This window comes from Sorex araneus, chromosome 1 (assembly GCF_027595985.1).
Source record: "Sorex araneus isolate mSorAra2 chromosome 1, mSorAra2.pri, whole genome shotgun sequence".
Classification (NCBI taxonomy): Eukaryota; Metazoa; Chordata; class Mammalia; order Eulipotyphla; family Soricidae; genus Sorex; species Sorex araneus.
Window position 1 is genome coordinate 160,698,081 of NC_073302.1, and position 20,028 is coordinate 160,718,108.

General features: G+C 36.4%; 1 protein-coding gene across 2 annotated transcripts in view; it reads right to left on the minus strand.

Moving 5' to 3' along the window:
• Positions 1 to 20,028, minus strand: part of EDIL3 (EGF like repeats and discoidin domains 3) — a 476,915-nt gene that overhangs the window by 15,578 nt on the left and 441,309 nt on the right. For both annotated transcript variants that reach the window (XM_055132006.1, XM_055131999.1), the window contains exon 10: positions 13,961 to 14,116. In XM_055132006.1, coding sequence (XP_054987981.1) covers positions 13,961 to 14,116 — 156 coding nt within the window. The remainder of the gene's footprint in view (positions 1 to 13,960; positions 14,117 to 20,028) is intronic.

Here is a 20,028-nt window from a genome sequence, read left to right on the forward strand (position 1 = left end):
TCCTTCTTGTAGAAGTAATTGCCAGATTCAACTTTAAGTTTTGAAAGTTATCTTTTAATCAGTTTTGTGTCTCAAATAACTCCAGAAGCTTTATAATGATGAGAAATGTGTTGCCACATTAATAAGGGCCTCGGGGACTTTGTACAGATGTATGCCTCCAGAGCCCTCCATACATATTAACAGTTTAATTTTTTGAGATATCCAACAAAAGGAAGTCTAGGATAATCACTGGCAAGGGGGTCATTTCAAAGGGTGTGGCAGATAGAGAAATCCTATTTAAAAAAAAAAGTAGGTATTGTGGTTTCCAAAATTGCTGATGGTAGGATTTATGCACAAAACATTCTAGCACCACACTCTTCTTCAGAGCTTCGCCTTCTCTGCCTCATCTCCTATCATGGTAAGTTTCCCATCGAAACCCTTCTCACTAATACAGAAATCCTTTTAATAGATTCTTACTTATAGGGCATTAGAACACACACCTTGTCTGCTTTTTCACCTAAAAACAATGAAAAGATGGAGAAAGAATCAGCATTAAGTCACTTTGATAGGCTTAGAGACTTTTAATTACTCAACACATTGCAATTTATATTGTTGGGCCTGAGAAATAGTATAGTGAGTAAGCATGCCTGCAACAGACCCAAATTGGACTCAATCTCTGGAACTGCATATGGCCACCTTGGCACTACCAGAAGTGACCCTGAGCACAAGGCTAGGAGTAAGCTCTGAGCTCTGAGCACAGTCAGGTGTGGTCCAAAAAGCAGACAAAAAAATCATCAATCCTTAAGGAAAGTCAGTTAACTTTTTATTGCAGTTATCAACTAAATTTAATAATTTATTAAGTTAATAAACTTATGATAAATAGCACCTGATGGTTCCTATGGCTAGTCTATAACTCTACTTTGTCTTTTACTTCAGACATCTAATTAGCTACTCAATTCTGTAGTTACAATTATTTATGCTATTAAGCCTTTCTATGAAGAATCCTATTGCCTGATCATCTCTCTTTGTCTCTCTCTGTGTATGTCTCTCTTCTTTTTCACTTTCATAAACACTTCTTCACCTGAGGTTCAAGAACAAGTGTCTTTTGATGGTTAGGCAATTTGTAGTCTAATTTAATCATTCTTTGTAATAGAATTATCTGTAATTCCTTCTCAGTCTTCTAACTGATCCCAAGTCCTGACTTAAAACGAATTCTAAGCAGGTTTAATTATGTATTCTGTATACAATAACTAGTGGTATCATTCTATATACTTATAATAATATGTTGTTTTTCAAAGTTAATTTCTTTCAGTCATCGTCCTTTCTCAATCCAGGAAGTAGATAAGATATGTAAGCTACTTTCATATTAATGCAAAATTCTATTCGGGATCATTTCTTGAGATGTGGATTCTCAGAGGCTTTAGAAAAAATTTATAGGGATTCGAATGTTCTTCAGGAAAAAATAGGAATTATAATAGTCAATAAAAGGAATTATAAAATTTATTCAATTTTTTCAATTAGTATATAGATCTTATGTAAATAATCACTGTATCACTGTATCACTGTCATCCCATTGTTCATTGATTTACTCGAGCAGGCACCAGTAACGTCTCCATTTGTCCCACTCCTCCCTGAGATTTTAGCAGCCTCTCCTTACTCGTCTTTCCTAACACTGCCTTATTGGAGACTCTTTCAGGGTCAAGGGAATGAGACCCATTATTGTTACTGTTGTTGGCATATCAAATATGCCATGGGTAGGTAGCTTGCCAGGCTCTGCCATGCTGATGGGATACTCTTGAGAGCTTGCCGGGCTCGCTAAGAGGAATATACACATACATACATATATATATATATGTATTTGTGCCTTTATGATTTGTTACCTACTATCTGAACTCCATCAAATATGGTCTGGTAATTATGGAAAATGGGTAGGGAGTATCTTATGATTTGTCGCGTGGCTGCTTTTGCAGCTGTGTGGTCCAGGAATATGTTCATTCATATGTGAGACTTGGGGCGAGCGTGTGGAAAAGTGTGTGGACGGTTGGGTAGTGGAGGTCGGCGGCCAGGGCTGGGTGTCAGATCAACAGTAGTAAGATGTCAGATCAACGGTTGTAATCAATAATAGGTGAGAACAGTTTCTTAAAGAAACACAAAAACAGTTCATCTTAAATTGTTAAAAATACAGAAATTCAGGGCACGGAAGATAGCTCAAAGAAGCAGAGCAAATGGTTTGTGAGAAACATTTCCTTAAAAAGATAGATATTCTTGACTAATTTTGCAGAATTTTTCAGTCACATACCATCTGCCCGAGTACCAGGGCCAAAAGTGATGTGACCCTTCCTTCAGGCCACGCTGAGGCAAGAGGTGCCCATGCGACAGGACCGTGGGAGAACAGACCCTGAAGACGAGCCTGCGCTCCCAGAGGTCCGACGCGCACACAACAGGGAGGATGGACCCTCCTTGGGCACGTGACCCCCTCAGCAGCACCCCCCCCCACGAGGACACGCATCCCGAGCTGTCCCAGGGGAGCCGGCATCTCAACATCCTCCCCAGGCCATGTATGTGCAAGGAACCTTCACTGATGTAAAAAATAAACATTTATATTTTAAAGTTTTGACTAAATAACTTGATTTTGATTATTATCAACTTACTACCATATGAACACTTTAGATTATACCACTTCACTAATTTTTTCTTAAAAGCTGTAGTACAATACAATAATATCATTAAGTACTATTTACTTTCACTAATTCTTGGGCAGAGCCACCTAATGTATCTTAAACTAAAAAGGTAAGTTCATCATTGAAGTTGACACCATCAAACAAACATTCTCAGGTATGAATGAACATTAAATAAGAAAATCTAATAACCCAACATTTAGATGAATCTAGATAATTTTCTATTTTGTATATATTAGCTGTATATATGTGTAATCCCATCAATGGTCAACATCCAGAGACTTAAAAGCAAGCTCTCAGAAGCACATGGCTGCAAGCGGCCACATGATGTCTTTAGCCTACCTCTCCCTCTAGGAGAAACTGGCAATCTTCTGAGAGTTTCCTGCCTCCATGAGACAGCCTTGCAAGCTCCCCATGGTGTATTCATATGCAAAACCAGTAACAAGCTGGATCTCATTCCCCTGGCCCTGAAGAGCCCCCAGTGCAACATCGTCAGGAGGGCCAAGTCGAAATAGATTTCTAAGATCTCAGGGAAAGGACGAAATGAGATGTTACTGAGCCCGCCCGAGAAATCGGTGATTAACGGGATATTGTGATTGTGTGATATATTAGCTTATATTCTAGAAAGTCTCATAAGTTTGAATTATGACAAGGATAAAAGAAGGTAAACACTTAAATAAAAGTAATACCAGATGGCATTTATTTAAATAAATCTGCTCAATTTTAAAGAAACCTGGAACTTATACTTTTTAATTTCTTTTTTATTAATTTATTCTTTTATTGAATTATCATGTGGAAAGTTACAAAGCTTTCAGGTTTAAGTCTCAGTTATACAATGCTTGAACACCCATCCCTTCACCAGTGCACATATTCCACCACCAAGAATCACAGTGTACCTTCCCCCACCCCCCCACCTCCCCAGCCCCCACCCCGCCTGTGTAGCTGGTAAATTTCACTTTACTTTCACTTTACTTTGATTAATCATGAACTTAATTTCAACTAACTTATTCACCAAATACAACTGGACTTCCATGACTATAGGTCGATGACTAAATGCAGGTGTATGACTCGTGCTATTTTTTAATTTCTATGTTTATTTAAATTTTGTGTGAAGTCAATGAAGTCTTGGAAATTTCCTTAAGAAAAACAGCTTTTTCTCACCCTTCCCTCCTCTGTCTTAGTAGAAAAATAGTATCAACTTGAGACTAATGATTTCCATGAGTATTTTTCTGAACCCACATTTCAGAAATGTAGTTGTTCCACTTAGAAAGAAAGACTAATCCACCTAACTTAGCGTCCTCATAAAATTTTGTCATTGAAGATTCCATTTATTTATTTAAGGGATTCTTCAGGTCTGAGTTTTTCACCCATATTAAAGTCCTAAAGGATAATTATAGTTATAGTTACCCCTCCCTGGCCCCTGCACTCACTTATGCCATTCTTGGGCTGCAGCCCTACCCCAGTAAAGTCAGCCCCACCAGAGGAATGACAGTCAAATTTGGGCAGTCCATTTACCTAAATGAACCCAACTGATGAACTTCCTGCTTGCCAGCTCCCTGACCTGTGGAGTCAGTTGCAGTGCCAGAAAATAGGAAGAAGCAGATGATTTCATCTGTGCTAATTGCTGAGAACAAACGCCTTGGATAAACCCCAAGCACAGAAGAACTTTATTATATAAGAAATGAGGATGTAAAAGGAACAATAATTATTCTGTACATTGAACTGAAGATGACAATACAGGACAGTTCTAACAAAGAATAAAGTTCAAGATTTAGGAAGCCATTGAAAGAGAGCAAAAGTTGAAAAAAAAATTAAAAAAACACGAGACCTATGGGGTAGCCTAAAGAGAAATAGTATCTAAATTATAGAAGTTATAGAGCAAAGAAAAGGGAAATAGGAAGGCAATTTCATTGGGACAAATTGTAGTACTGGAGACAAATTTCTCCAGTACTAAGATTGACAGTCTCCCGAATCCAAAATGAACAAAGATTAGAATCAGTATAAACACAAAGAGAAAAGACCAAGACACACTGTAATTAAAATGGAAGAGCAAGGTATAATAGATATTCTATCCTGGAATAGTAAGAACAAATCCAAAAATTATTTTAAAGAAACCCCAGAAAAAAGAGTAGATCTTTCAAAAGAAACGCTACAGAATAATGAGGACTGGTATGTCATATCCAAACAAGACTGCTGAATCCAGCTAACATTCAAATCCAATAGTGCAATATAACACTTCTTGTAGAACGATAGTTAGAGTAGTTAACAGCCACTACTCCAGGGCTTCAAGATGTACTAAATTATCTCATATAGAAAGTCAAAGAAATAAATACTACTGGGGCTGGAGATTTAGTCCTGTGGGTATGGTGCTTGATTTGCATGTGCCCAACCTATATCTGAAAAAAATGGACTCTGACCTCCATGTATCTTCAGCAACCCATATGGTTCTTGAGCACCATCAGGCGTGATTACTGAGAAGAGCTGGAAAAAACCCTGAGAAAGTCCAGGTGTGGTAAAAAAAATAGTCAAAGAAAGAAATACGAGAAGGAAGGAAGGAAGGAAGGAAGGAAGGAAGGAAGGAAGGAAGGAAGGAAGGAAGGAAGGAAGGAAGGAAAAAGAAAGGCTATATAACATATAGAATAAAAACATGGCGTTAATTTCATTTCCTTAAATAGTATGTTTAATATCAGTGGTCTAAACTTACCAATCAAAAGGTACAGTGGCAATTTAGTGCTGGGAGTCCTGGCCATAGCAGTTAGACAAGAAAAAGATATTAAGGGAATACAGATAGGAAAGGAAGAGGTCAAGCTATCACTATTTGCAGATGATATGATACTATACTTAGAAAACCCTAAAGACTACAGAAAATCTCCTAGAAACAATAGGTCAATATAGTAAAGTGGCAGGCTACAAAATCAACACCCCAAAGTCCATGGCTTTCTAATATACAAATAATGAAAGAAAAGAAAGAGACATTAAAAAAAATCCCGTTCACAATAGTGCCTCAGAAAATCAAGTTCCTTGGAATCAGCTTAACCAAAGAGGTGAAGGACCTATACAAGGAAAATTATAAAACACTACTTCAAGAAATAAAAGAGGACTCTACGAAATGGAGACACATCCCCGGCTCATGAATAGGAAGAATTAAGATGATCAAAATGGCAATACTGCCCAAAGCACTATATAAATTTAATGAGGTCCCTATCAGGATACCCATGACATTTTTCAAAGAAATAGACAAAACACTCTTGAAATTCATATGGAGCAATAAACCTTCATGAATAGCTAATGCAGTCCTTGGGAAAAAGAAGATGGGTGGCATCACCTTCCCCAATTTCAAACTCTACTACAAAGCAGGAGTAATTAAAACAGTATGGCATTGGGATAGAAACGAACCTACAGACTAATGGAACACAGTTGAATATCCTGTCACAGACACCCAAATCTATGGACACTTAATTTTTGACAAAGGATCAAGAAATGTGAAGTGGAACAAGAAAAGCATCTTCAACAAGTGGTGCTGGGAAAACTGGATAGCTACCTGAAAAAAAAATGAACTCTGACCTCCATGTAATGCCAGGCACAAAAGTCAGATCAAAGTGGATTAAAGACCTCAGTATCAGACATGAATCTATAAGGTACATAGAGGAAAATGTAGGCAGAACTCTCCATTACATTGAAGCTAAACGAATTTTTAAGGATGAAACAGCACTGACCATGCAAGTGGAAGCAAACATAATCAAATAGGACTACATCAAACTAAGAAACTTCTGCATTTCAAAAGAAACAGTGACCAAAACACAGAAAGAACCCACAGAATGTGAAAGAATATTTACCCAATACCCATCTGATAAGGGATTAATATCCAGAATATACAAGACACTAGTATAATTGATAAGAAAAAAAAACTCCAACCCCATCCAAAAATGGGGGGAAAAATGAACAGAAATTACCTCAATGAAGAAATACAAATGGCCAAAAAGCACATGAAAAATGCTCCACATTGCTAGTCATCAGGGAGATGCAAATCACAACAACAATGAGATATCAACTCACACCACAGAGACTGGAACACATTCAAAAGAACAAAAGCAACCAGTGCTGGCATGGATGTGGGGGAAAAGGGATGCTCCTTCACTGCTGGTGGGAATGCCGACTGGTCCAGCCCTTCTGGAAAACAATATGGACAGTCCTTCAAAAACGAGAAATTGAGCTTCCATATGACCCATACTTCTGGGAATATACCCATTCCATACTTCTGGGAATATATCCCGAGGATGCAAAAAATCACACTAGAAATGACATCTGTACCTATATATTCACTGCAGCATGGTTCACAATAGCCAAAATCTGGAAACAACCCAATTGCCCTAGAATAGAAGACTGGTAAAAGAAACTTTGGTACATCTACACAATCGAATATTATGCATCTATTAGGAGAGATGAAGTCATGAAACTTGCTTATAAATGGATAGACATGGAGAGTATCATGCTAAGTGAAATGAGTCAGAAAGAGAGGGACAGACATAGAATGATTGCACTCATTTGTGGACTATAGAATAACATCCCATGAGGCAGACAACCAAGGACAGTAGATACAAGGGCCAGGAGGATTGCCCCATAGCTGGAAGCCTGCTTCATGAGTAGAGGGGAGAAGGCAGATGGAATAGGGAAGAAATCACTAAAAAAATGTTGGCTGGAGGAATCAGTCGGGATGGATGATGTGTGCTGAAAGTAGATAATGGAGCAAACATGATGACCTCTCAGTGTCTGTGTTGCAAGCCATAATGTCCCAAAGTAGAGAGATTATGAGGAATATTGTCTGCCATGGAGGGGGAGGATGGGAAGGCAGGGTATGCCAGGAATATTAGTGGTGGGGAATGTGCACTGGTGGAGGGCTGGGTGTTTGATCATTGTGTGATTGTAACCAAACATGAAAGCTTGTAACTATCTCACAGTGATTCAATAAAATTAGAAAAGAAAAGGTACAGCATCTGGATGTATGAAAAAATGGAATTGAACCTTCTACTACTTTCAAGATATTCTATTTAAATGTTAAGATAAACACAAGCTCAAAGGGGCTGGAGCTATAGCACAGCGGGTAAGGCATTTGCCTTGCATGACACCGACCTGGGTTTGATTCGCAGCATCCTATATTGTCCCCTGAGCACCGCCAGGAGTAATTCCTGAGTGCAGAGCCAGGAGTAACCCCTGTGTATCACGGGTGTGACCCAAAAAGCAAAAAACAAAACAAAACAAGACAAAAAAACACAGACTCAAAGTAAAAAACTGGAAAAAAATTATAAAGACGTATAGTATGCTAAATCAAAAGAGCAGATGGATATATATACATATATATATCAGAAAAAGTTTGTTTCAATGTGAAAAGACAATGTAGATGGACATTATATATTGATCAATGAGTCTACACACCAAGAAGACTTAGTACTGTTGGCATATATATATCAAATGAAGGATCATCAGAATACGCAAACAAAATGTGTAAAACTACTATGAGCAGGCCTAAAGAAGAAGTTTTTAATAATATACTCTCACAATAGATCAATCAATCAGTAAGGAAATGAAATCTTACAGGAAGAATTAGAAGAGATGGATTTAACTAATCTCTACAGTACTCTTCATACCCCAAACACATATTTTTTTCCAGTGATCATAGATAATTCTCTTGGCTAAAACATATGCTGGGACACAAAACAAGTCTTAATTAAAAAACAAAACCAGAAATATTAGCAAGTATTCTGTCAGATCATAATACTTCAATGGTGAAAACAAACCATGAAAAGAAAGCCGAGTAAAATTCAAATACTTGAAAATTGAACAAGACATTACTGAACAACCAGAGGGTCAAAGAGGAAGTAAAAATGAAATAAAAATAATACTGGATGCAAATAAGAATAAAGACAAGACCTATCAGAACAACTTTCCACACCACACACACACACATGAGATAACTAAAGAGCACCTTCTTATTTATTAAGAAATAATATTCAGTTTAAAAAGCTTCATTTTGGTTTTGGAATAAGTTAGAGTCATCTTTTCCATTCTTGCTTAACTTTCAAATTAAGTAAGGCCTCTGCAAACATGTGAAGCTCCAGGCCACCCCCAAAAATCTGTATTTCCAAATAAGTTCCCCGCCTCTGTAAGTGGTATAACTAGACCACCATTATTTGCAATCTTTAAATTAGAAAGCTCATCAAATTTTGTAGGATAATTTATGATGTGTAAGTGGCATCCACTGCTAAGGACCAAAAATATTTTGTAGACAGGATTTTGTATTTTCTTTTATGGAAAATCCAAAGTAAAGTTGTAATTTTCTTTTAACCTATGCTTTAAAAGAAATGGATAATTTCCTGGAATGAAATAAAACAAAATATGACCAGTTTCTTTTTCTTCAAAGAGACAAGCCTGCATGATATGAATTTAACTTTATTTAAATCCCATGACATTATGACTAATATATTAAATGAAAAGAAACCTCATTTCATTTCTAACTTTTCCACATAAGTATTCTTCCTAAACTTTATGATTATTTTACTTTGGCTTACAGCCTTTAGAATTAAATACTGAAAGTGTCTGTCAATTTTTGCAATTTTCCTGCTAACTGTAGTATAAAACACCTCCAAGAGTATAAAACAAATGTCACTTTCATGAGTGCAAAGGAACATTTGACTTTCAAATAATACATGAACTTAAACTCATAGTGTTGAGAAATAAAAAAAAAATTGGTTTATTGTTAAAACATGGCGGGCTGGAAGACAAAAATAAAAACAAAGTTTATAATTAAAATGTTTGATCAAATAATTTGGGCTGGAGCAATAGCACAATGGTTGGGCATTCGCCTTTCACGTGGCTGACCCGAGTTCGATTCCTCCGCCCCTCTCAGAGAGCCCGGCAAGCTAGCAAGAGTATCAAGTCCGAGTGGCAGAGCCTGGCAAGCTACCCGTGTGTATTGGATATGCCAAAAACAGTAACAATAAGTCTCTCAATGAGAGACGTTACTGGTGCCTGCTCGAGCAAATCGATGAACAATGGGATGACAGTGAGTGAATGAGGGATCAAATAATTTACTATAATAGACTGAAAGCTAAATTGTATACAAAGTAATAAAATAAGTAATTCTTATAAAAGTTCTAGGAATATATTGAGAAACATCTGAATGAGAAGAACAAATGTCCATTTTATTTTGACCTTTGGTGAGCACAGATACATTCATAGAGATATTTGAACACTCCTATGAACATATATAATTTTCCTTTGGTATTGGATTCTTAATATTTAGTCAATTATGACTACTAAAAAGAACCCTTTTATATGTTCTTAGCATTTTATTTATACCACTAATAGAAAACCTAAGAAGTGGCTATTATGCAGAAATTGTTTTTCTGAAGTAATCTTGTTTTGGGATTTGTATTAAACTAATATACCCAGACCTGGGAATATATTATATCAGTATTTAATAAAAGGTTGAAGGGTATATATGTGCACACTTGCATGTGCATGTGAACATCTTCCAACCCCACAGACACACACACACACACACACACACACACACACACACCACACACACATACGGGAATTAGAATGCTGTGCTTGCAAATATTTCTTTTATAATGTGCTTGCATGATATATTTCACAGGCCCATATTTTGCCTTGAAACATTCTACTCATTTATATTTGAGATAAAAACTTGCAGTAGATTGCTGGAGAGGATGTGGGGAGAAAGGGACCCTTCTACACTGCTGGTGGGAATGCCGACTGGTTCAGCCCTTTTGGAAAACAATATGGATGATTCTCAAGAAATTAGAAGTTGAGCTCCCATTTGACCCAGCAATACCACTTCTGGGAATATATCCCAGAGAAGCAAAAAAGTATAGTAGAAATGACATCTGCACTTATATGTTCATCGCAGCACTGTTTATAATAGCCAGAATCTGGAAAAAACCTGAGTGCCCTAGAACAGATGACTGGTTGAAGAAACTTTGGTACATCTATACAATGGAATACTATGCAGCTGTTAGGAAAGATGAGGTCATGAATTTTGCATATAAGTGGATCAGCATGGAAAGTATCATGCTAAGTGAAAATGAGTCAGAAAGAGAGAGACAGACATAGAAAGATTGCACTCATCTGTGGAATATAGAATAACAGAGTAGGAGACTAACACCCAAGAATTGTAGAAATAAGTACCAGGAGGTTGGCTCCATGGCTTGGAGGCTGGTCTCACATTCTGGGGAGAGGGCAACTCAGAGAAGAATACCAAGTAAAATGTGGTAGGAGGCCATTCGGGGGAAGGGTGATGCGGGCTGAATGTAGACTAGAGATTGAACACAATGACCACTCAACACCTTTATTGCAAACCACAACACCTAATTAGAGAGAGAGAACAAAAGGGAATACCCTGCCACAGGGGCAGGGTGGGGTGGGGGGAGATGGGACTGGGGAGGTGGGAGGGATGCTGGGTTTACTGGTGGTGGGGAGTGGGCACTGTTCGTGAAGGGATGGGTTCTCGAACTTTGTATGAGGGAAACATGAGCACAAAAATGTATAAATCTGTAACTGTACCCTCATGGTGATTCACTAATTAAAAATAAATAAATTAAAAAAAAACTTGCAGTAGATTTTACCTTACTTCAGTATTTCTTCCTTAATGGAAAACAACCATGAAGAAAATAATATTAAGAATCAATGTAAGCTGTTTTACTGATCTTAGAAAAACTAATTGCTAAGTTACTCAGGATTTCTCTAAAGAATTAAAGTCCATCTGTAAGTTCAGATGAATTATTAGTAAATTATAGTGACTATAATTTAAATTATATTAGTAAATTTAATTATACTAGTAAATTATATTATTAGTAAATTATAGTAACTATAGTGATAATATCTGATTGGTATGTATGTTTATATGTTTATAGGTATCTTATATCCTTGATGAATACATATGACAGCATAAATCCTATGTTTCCAACTATGTAATATATTTTTCCTTCCTTTTAAAGAATTTTCTTCTCTGTAGGACTGGAGAAGTTTATGCCCTGCAGTTCTTTCTTTTACATAAATATCTTTATTATAATAAAGTCTGCTATAATATTCATATAGTTTGTTGGTGTGAGTTAATACTTTCACCAAGAAATAGTGGACTTATTTAAGGATTTTCTTCATTATGTAAAATTAGTAATTATATAAAATGACTGGTTAAATTTAAAAACTAGCCTGGGAAGATTGCTTATAGGGTCAGAGTGTAATCTTTCATATGGAATTAAGAGATTCAAAACCTGAAACTACATAGTCCTATGACCACTGTGAGGACTGCCCAGTCCACAACTCTCAACTAAAAATTACTGATTATATTTGCTACATTCATCCAATTGTCCTGTTTATAACATTAAAATGATTTACTCTTATAAAAATATTACATTGGATTGATGAGGCTGTGACTTATTGTCTCACCTGGGAATCTGGCTTACATCATTTTTTCATGATTTTTCTAGTTACTTTCATAATTTTCCAATTCACATAGTGGGATTCTTTTTATTTCTTTGTAATTAAACTACTTACTGGAGAAATGTCAAAATCATGACTGAATAAATATGACTCCTAATAATGGATTTATAAGCATACTCTTGTTTCTTAAAGTGAGGTAAACTTCAAGGATTCTAAATTAATTTGGTAGTAAAATTGTTAACTTTAAAATGTATGTACACATTAAATCATGTAGAAATTTCTAAAATTAGAGAAAATTTTATAGAAACATGGAAACAAAGTGTTAGTTTTAAGGAAACATCTTAATCCAAAGAGATCAGAAAAATGTTAATTAAAATAAAAGATGCCACAAACAGGAAAAAGAAAGACAATTATAAACACAGTCACATCAATGTTTATAGCAAATAAAATGGTTTAAGGGTTCCAACTGAAAAACAGTTATAGGGGCAAGATTGATGGGTTAGATGGGAGTGTGCTTGCCTTGCTTCTTATCAACTATGTTTGATCTCCAGAACCCCAATATAGTCCCAGGGGCACCACCATGAGTGATCCCAAAGCTCAGAGCCAGGTGTATTGGGTGTCCTGATATGCCTAAAACTTTAAAAGACACAGTGGAATGGCTCCTATAGTCTAAACCCAAAACACATATTCCCTGAATTAAATTTTGTGTAAACTGAAATATGTCTCAGTTGGCTCTGAAATAGTCATTCCACATAAGTATTTCTGGGAAAATGTACTCATTCTCTGCCTACACTACTCAAAAAAAGAAAAAGAAAGATGTTCTTGGGCCAGAGAGATAGTCCAGCAGATTAGCTGTATCTTTGTATGCAGCCCACCTGGGTTCTATCTTCCACAATTCTAGTAAAGAGTCATCACTGAGCATCACCAGGTGTAGTCCCTAATGCCCCCAACAATATTCTCAACCTCATTATTGGTTAACAATAATTGCTTTATTCATAAGCCATGAACAAAGTAATTTTGTTTCTATTGTTTTCTAAAAACTGGGGTTCTCTGCACTAAGGTTCTAAGCAATGCTATAATTTCTATCTCATTAATCCAACTTATGCCATGTTTTAACATCTGAGCATTAATTCTTCAAGGTTCCATAGAAACCCTTTTAAGTAAATAATATGGAAAAATGTTGAAAATAGCAAGAATTTTTAGAAAAACTATTATGAAATGCAATGTCATAGAATTTTACAGCGCATTAGCTACATGAATTACTGTAATATTAAAACAGATGATACAACTACAGAAATTAATCTAAAATAAAACAAATCAAGGAATCCAAGCAGACACATACCTTAGTTTTAAATATAATTAACCTGTAGAATAGTCCACATTTTGTTGATTTCTCAATTGTCAAAATAATCAGAAAAATGCCAAAAGCATAAAAATATTTTATTTGATGTTTGGAAGGTCTATTTTTCCCCAAAGGATATTTTTTATTTACCAGCAATGTGGGCTGAAGCGATAGCACATCGGTAGGGCATTTGCCTTTCATGCGGCCAACCCGTGTTCGATTCCGCTGCCTCTCTTGGAGAGCCCGGCAAGCTACCAACAGTATTGCGCCCGCACGGCAGAGCCTGGCAAGCTCCCGTGGCATACTGGATATGCCAAAAACAGTAACAATAAGTCTCACAATGGGAGACGTTACTGATGCCCGTTCGAGCAAATCAATGAGCAACGGGATGACAGTGACAGTCACAGTGATCTTAAATATTTATATGTGCAATTCAATCAGACTTGACTATAATTTAAGCATCTACTTCTGGATATTATAAGTCACCAGAACAACTCACCTTATCTTTTCTTTGTTTTTCATCCTGGTATACAGTCCAGTGTTCTCCATCGTTGCTATAAGCTAGTTTGTAGGAGCCTACAAACTGTACATGACCAAAATCTTTAGCTCCTTGTGTAATAATGCCAGTCACTTTGGTAGGAACCAGGAGATCCACCTGCAAAGGTTAAAAAACATTATTCAAATGCCATATTAAAGTTCATTATAGGGGTCAGGAACTTGGCTCAAATGACAAGAAGTCCTGAATCTAGTTCCTAGCATTTCATGACACATAACAATCACCTCCCATCCCCACCTAACCCCTCTATCATCCAGCACTGTCAGATGTAGCTTTGGTAGCTCTTAGCATCACTGGACCTGGACAAGACCACATCACTGTGGCCCAGCATGGAGCCATCCAACTGCACAGTCAAGCTGTGTATTGTTCAGAGTTGCCCACAGGTCTGAAGAATGAGAACCTGGGAGACTCTCTTCCTCTTAAAGAAATCCATTACAAATTTTCAAGAATCCTGAAGTCAGGAGACTAAAAAATTTGCTAACTCCTACCAAATCCATTGATTGTTTTATTTTGAAACTGATGACCAATATATTACTGATTTCTAATTTTAATTTTGCCATTGGGTAAGCTTACTTTGAAGTTTGTATAATGATTTTGGCCATCTTTTTGTTTTGGGTGACATGGTGTGTTTTTTCTTTTTTATAAACAAATGATTAATGCACTGTGATTTACAAAATTATTTACAGTTGAGTTTTAGACATGGAATGTTCCAGCACTGATTCCATCACCACCACCACCAGTATTAACTTCCCTCCACCAATTAACTTCCTTGGTTCCTTTCAATACCTTCCCTCATCACCAGCCTGTCAAACTTTAAGTTTGCCTGTTAAAATTTCGGTTTCATGATTTCACTGTCCTTGACTCTGTGGTTTGGATATTTAGGTCTATCAATCCTTAACACCACACATATACCTGAATCCCCTTGACCTTTGCTTTTGGTTGCTTGGTCATCTTTCTCTTCTCCCTGCTCCCCTCTGCCCCACCTCCTTCTGTAAACATTATATGTACCATTTTTGTGGTATTTAAAACAACTGGATGAAGGAATGAAATGGTTTAAAAGGTGAATGCTCAGATCACTGCTGGCCCCAGAGTTATATGGAGGAGGAAGGAAAGAAGTAGCAATTTTGTCTATTTAAAAAAACTGTGTATTCCAGCCTGCCAATAAATTTCATATTTAACTAATTTACATATGTGCATTTTTGTAATAAAAAATATAAAACCTGAAAAACTAATTTTCTTGAGACTGATCATTACTTCCAAGAATTTGTGATTAAAATTCAATTTTCTGACTTCACTGGTCAATAGCGAAAAAAAATTGCAGTTTTCTATTTATCAGGAACAATAATGTTTTCATATGGTTTCATAATTAAGTATTATACTAAGTCAACCCTTTCCCCATGAATTTTAATTAGCTTAATAATATATAAATGGCTAATGTAGTCATTGTCTAAAGATAATTCCTTTTTAGAAAATGACACTTCAAAAACTATTGAGGGAAAAAAAACACAATTTTATGAAAATGGAATATAGGACTATGGCTCAGTTGCAAAGTGCATGCATTAAATGCGAAAGATCTGGAGTTGATAATTTCTTGGTACCACAGTGGGATTAAAATACTGAAATATGCATCTGTGACTGTAGCCTCTGTGGCCTCCCACAGTCATAGGAACTTAAGTATGCACTTAAGTTCCTGCAAAGTGCAACTTAAAGGCTGTCTGACTCACAATGGTTTACTGAAATTAAATTCCAAAAAATATCATGAAAATGAAAAAAAAAGGGGTGACTTTCAAAGAAGAATATCTCACATTGAGTGGTTAGGTATTCTCCTTTGTTCTCTAGTTAGCACATCCTTTCTTATACACTATTATGCTAATCAAACAAATAGGAAACATTTTTCTCTTTGTTCTCCATATAGACAACTCATATGAGCTTTGCCTTTTGTTTTTATTAGTGTTCCTTGATCTATAACTTCCCCTCTCCTCCTACAACAGCCACCTACTTCCTTTTACTTCCTGTGACTAAGTTCCCAGCTACATCCTTGATCTTATCATTAACTGCCATCATCCCTTATGTGACCTTGGTGGTTTTCAACCACTATGTCCTTTTGTTTCTAATTTAGATCCTCCATCCTGTGAAATATAATTAGCCACAAATAGTCAGATATAGGTCAGATGCAGGTCATGAATGAAAAGTATACTAAGGAAGACTGCACTTAACAGATGACAGTGATGTAGATACCCCTCATTACAGACACAGTGAAAGCTTCCAGGACATCATAGCTTGATACTATTTCCTAAAACAAATATACTTATTAGAAAATTTTTAAGACATTATTGAAGTTATTCTGTGAGTCCAGTAACAATTCAGAATGGCAAAACAATGCTACTTCGAATAGAAAATGATTGTTGTAATTTCTTGTATGTCCTCATATGAGAACACACAAGAACCTTGGAGAGATGAGGGGACAGATGCCAGGAAAATAAATAAACCTGCCATGTGATTCAAAGATTAGCAGTAAGTAAAGAGAGATCTCCATTTGGATTCATGACTTTTTACTTCAAAGTCTCCTATCCATACTTATGACTTCTCACTCAATGATTTCTTCCCCAAAATTGTGACTGTTGTCAAAACTTCTGTAGAATCTTAATGCTTTCACCAAAGCAATCAGTAAATGTAAAACAACTCTAACTCCTAAATAAAAAATAATCTTTGTTTCATAACACTAGGAGAGTCCTGCTAAATTTTTACTTTTCACCAGTCTGGGCCTAAATATGCAGATTGCTTTTTTTTTTTATCATAAACTCAATCTAACCACAGCTAAGGTCCTTCAAATTGCTCACATTGCTATTGCGACTCAATAAAAATGAAGTCATAAAGATCTCTGAGTCAACATGTTACAAGCTGTAAATATAAATAAATTCAGTGAATTCTTGTCACCAAGAATATGAACATCAGTGGGATAGGAAACTTCAGCCCCTACACCTTGCCACTTAAGATGACACAATAAGTCTTCTATCATCTTTTCTGAGGGATTTCTTAAAGTCAGATCGGTTTCCTGCTGGGTGGAGCTGTTTTTTTCTTAGACTGTATGTCTTGGCTCTTTCTCACAGATGTGTTTTTCTCCCACTAGAACTGGTCCTCTTTTTCAGCTTAAAAATAAGTCACACGATGTTTTTCTTTTTCTTTTTTTATTTTGTTCAAGTTAAATCAACTTTTTGACTTAAATCACTCAGATATCTGTTTCAAACTAAATTTTGTCCTGAAATTTGCTGCATTAAACTTGGAATGCCAGGCTTAAGCAAACCTGTTTCCGTATAAAAATCAGTCCCTACCACACATACTTAACATAAGGTTGCTGCAACAGGGCATGGGCAGAACTCAGTTTAAGACACAGAAACAGTAAATATTCCTGTTAATAACTGCTGAGAATTCCAGAAAATAAAAAACATTCTTCTGGAAATATACTTACTTTTGACCCAGGGAACTCCACTGTCTTATAGATCTCCTTGATTGAAAGTGAACAAATACATGAAAAAATATGCTAGGAAACAAACAAACCCTTCTAGAGAGTTTAGATCCTCATCACTAAAGGTTTGACTCACATCACTATCACTATCACTATCATCCCGTTGATCGTTGATTTGCTTGAGCAGGCCCAGTAACATCTCCATTTGTCCTAGCCCTGAGATTTTAGCAGCCTCTCTTTACTCGTCCTTCCCAACAGTGCCGCATTAGAGGCTCTTTCAGGGTCCGGAGAATGAGATCCATCATTGTTACTGTATTTGCCATATGAATATACCCGGGGAGCTTGCCAGGCTCTCCAGTGCAGGCAGAAAGCTCTCAGTACCTTGCGAGGTTCTCTAAGAGGGAGAAATAGGCTATAAGATGTTGAGGCCACTTTGGGAGCTTGGTTTTATAGTCACATAGAAGAGTTTCTTTATGGGATTCACATAGAGCAGTTTATTTATGGGATTTAAGTGGAACATGGACAACTCTCTGGCTCAATACAGTGCACTTCACATCTGTGTTTGTTTTCTGAATTTTAAAATTTTATTTTAGACCCTATGGTTAACAACGTCCCCCTCCAGTATCCCAGTAAACCCTGTCCCCATCATCTTCCCCTCTCACTCCCTCTTCTCCATGATAAACTTTCTACTAATGATCCAATTCTCCATTTATATTGACTTTGAGCATATGTTATATTCCTACTATTTATCTTTATATCCCATGCATGTTTTATATATAATCTCTGGATCTTGGCCGTTGATGGGATTACATGTAGATGGGGGCAGTTTATGGGTATGACTGCCAAGCTACTGGAAAATATAAAACAAAGCTCCCGGAAGCGATTGGCTTTGCCACCAATCTTATTGTCTAGCCCACTGATGTGCCTAAAGCATCACACATGTGTTTGATTTTAACATACTTGCTTGTATTCTCTGATGTACATTCTCCATCCCTCTTGGAGAGCCCGGCAAGCTACTGAGAGTATCCTGCCTGCACGGAAAAGCCTGGCAAGCTCCCCGTGGCGTATTCGATATGCCAAATACAGTAACAATGTCAGGGCTCATTCCCCTGACCCTGAAAGAGCCTCCAATTGTTGGGAACAACGAGTAAGGAAAGGCTGCTAAAATCTCATGAGTGAGGCGGATACTGGTTACTGGTGCCCACTTGAGCAAATCGATGAACAATGGGATGACAGTAATACAGTGACACAGTGATATCATGCATGAAAGAGATCATTCTATCTGTCCCTTAACTTCTGACTAACCTCACTCAGATACCATCTGGTTCTATTCATGTAGCTACAAATTGCATGATTTTATCTTTCTTTACAGTAGAGTCGTATTTCATTGTGTATATGCATCATATTTCTTTTACCCAGTCATCTGTTCAGGACACAGTTTATTTTAGAATTTTTTTGGCTATTGTGAATAGTGCTACAATGAACATTGGAATGCAAATGTCTTTTCTGAATAAGAGCTTTTGGACCCTGTGGGTAAATGTTAATAAGTGAAATTTATGAGTTATACAGGAGCTAGATTCCTAGCTTTCTGAGTAGTGTCCATATTGTTTTCCAAAAAGGCTGGATTAGTATTCATGCCTGCATTTGTATTAAATGCATTTCATACATGGAACATTAAATATAGGTTATGCTGGACTGAACAGTAACTTCTACCTAAGTGTGCTTTGAATACACTAAGTAATCTATGGCTATGAACACCACAATATATAGCAATAGCAAATCCCTGAGTTTGTCTTGTTTCCCTATGTGGAATAGGATTATTGCATAGGAAAGAAAATGGAACAGTGGCATCAATCAATTCTTACCAGGGAAGACAACTACTAAAATCCTTTATCACCTTCAGGAATGTGATGGTGACAGGCAGCTTATTCTAGATGGTTCCTGACTACCCTGCCCTTTCTAACTATAGACTCTGGGGCAAATATTTGCCCATTATATCTCAATTTCCTCATCTGAAAAGGTAGCCCACAACCAATAATTGTATTGTAATTCACTTAATCTTAGTAATTAAAATAATACAATAATGTTATGGTGAGTAGATAATATTATTAAATGTATAAAACAACATGTAGACTCAGGTGTGCTATGTATATTTTTAAAGCAATAACAAAGCCACAAATTAGGGAAGAGTATTTATTATCACACTTATAATACCTCACTAAAAGTCTAAATATACATGGGAATAGAGAAGCCAGATTGTACTAGAAACAACTTCTGAATCATAGTATATAATTTTAGTCTCATTCTCAGGATGCACATGAGGAAAGTTATTTCACTTTTATTTAATGTAGAAGAAGGTGAAACTGAAATTTCCACTTTGTGATGCCATCATTGATTAAAAATAATATATAATTCATTGACTGGATCGCTATGTTCACTCATTTAACTACTAGAATTAAATTACAATAGATACATAGATACATGGTTTTAAAATGATATTAAAAGAAAATTATTGCTTATTATAGGGAGTGATTTATTCCCTTCA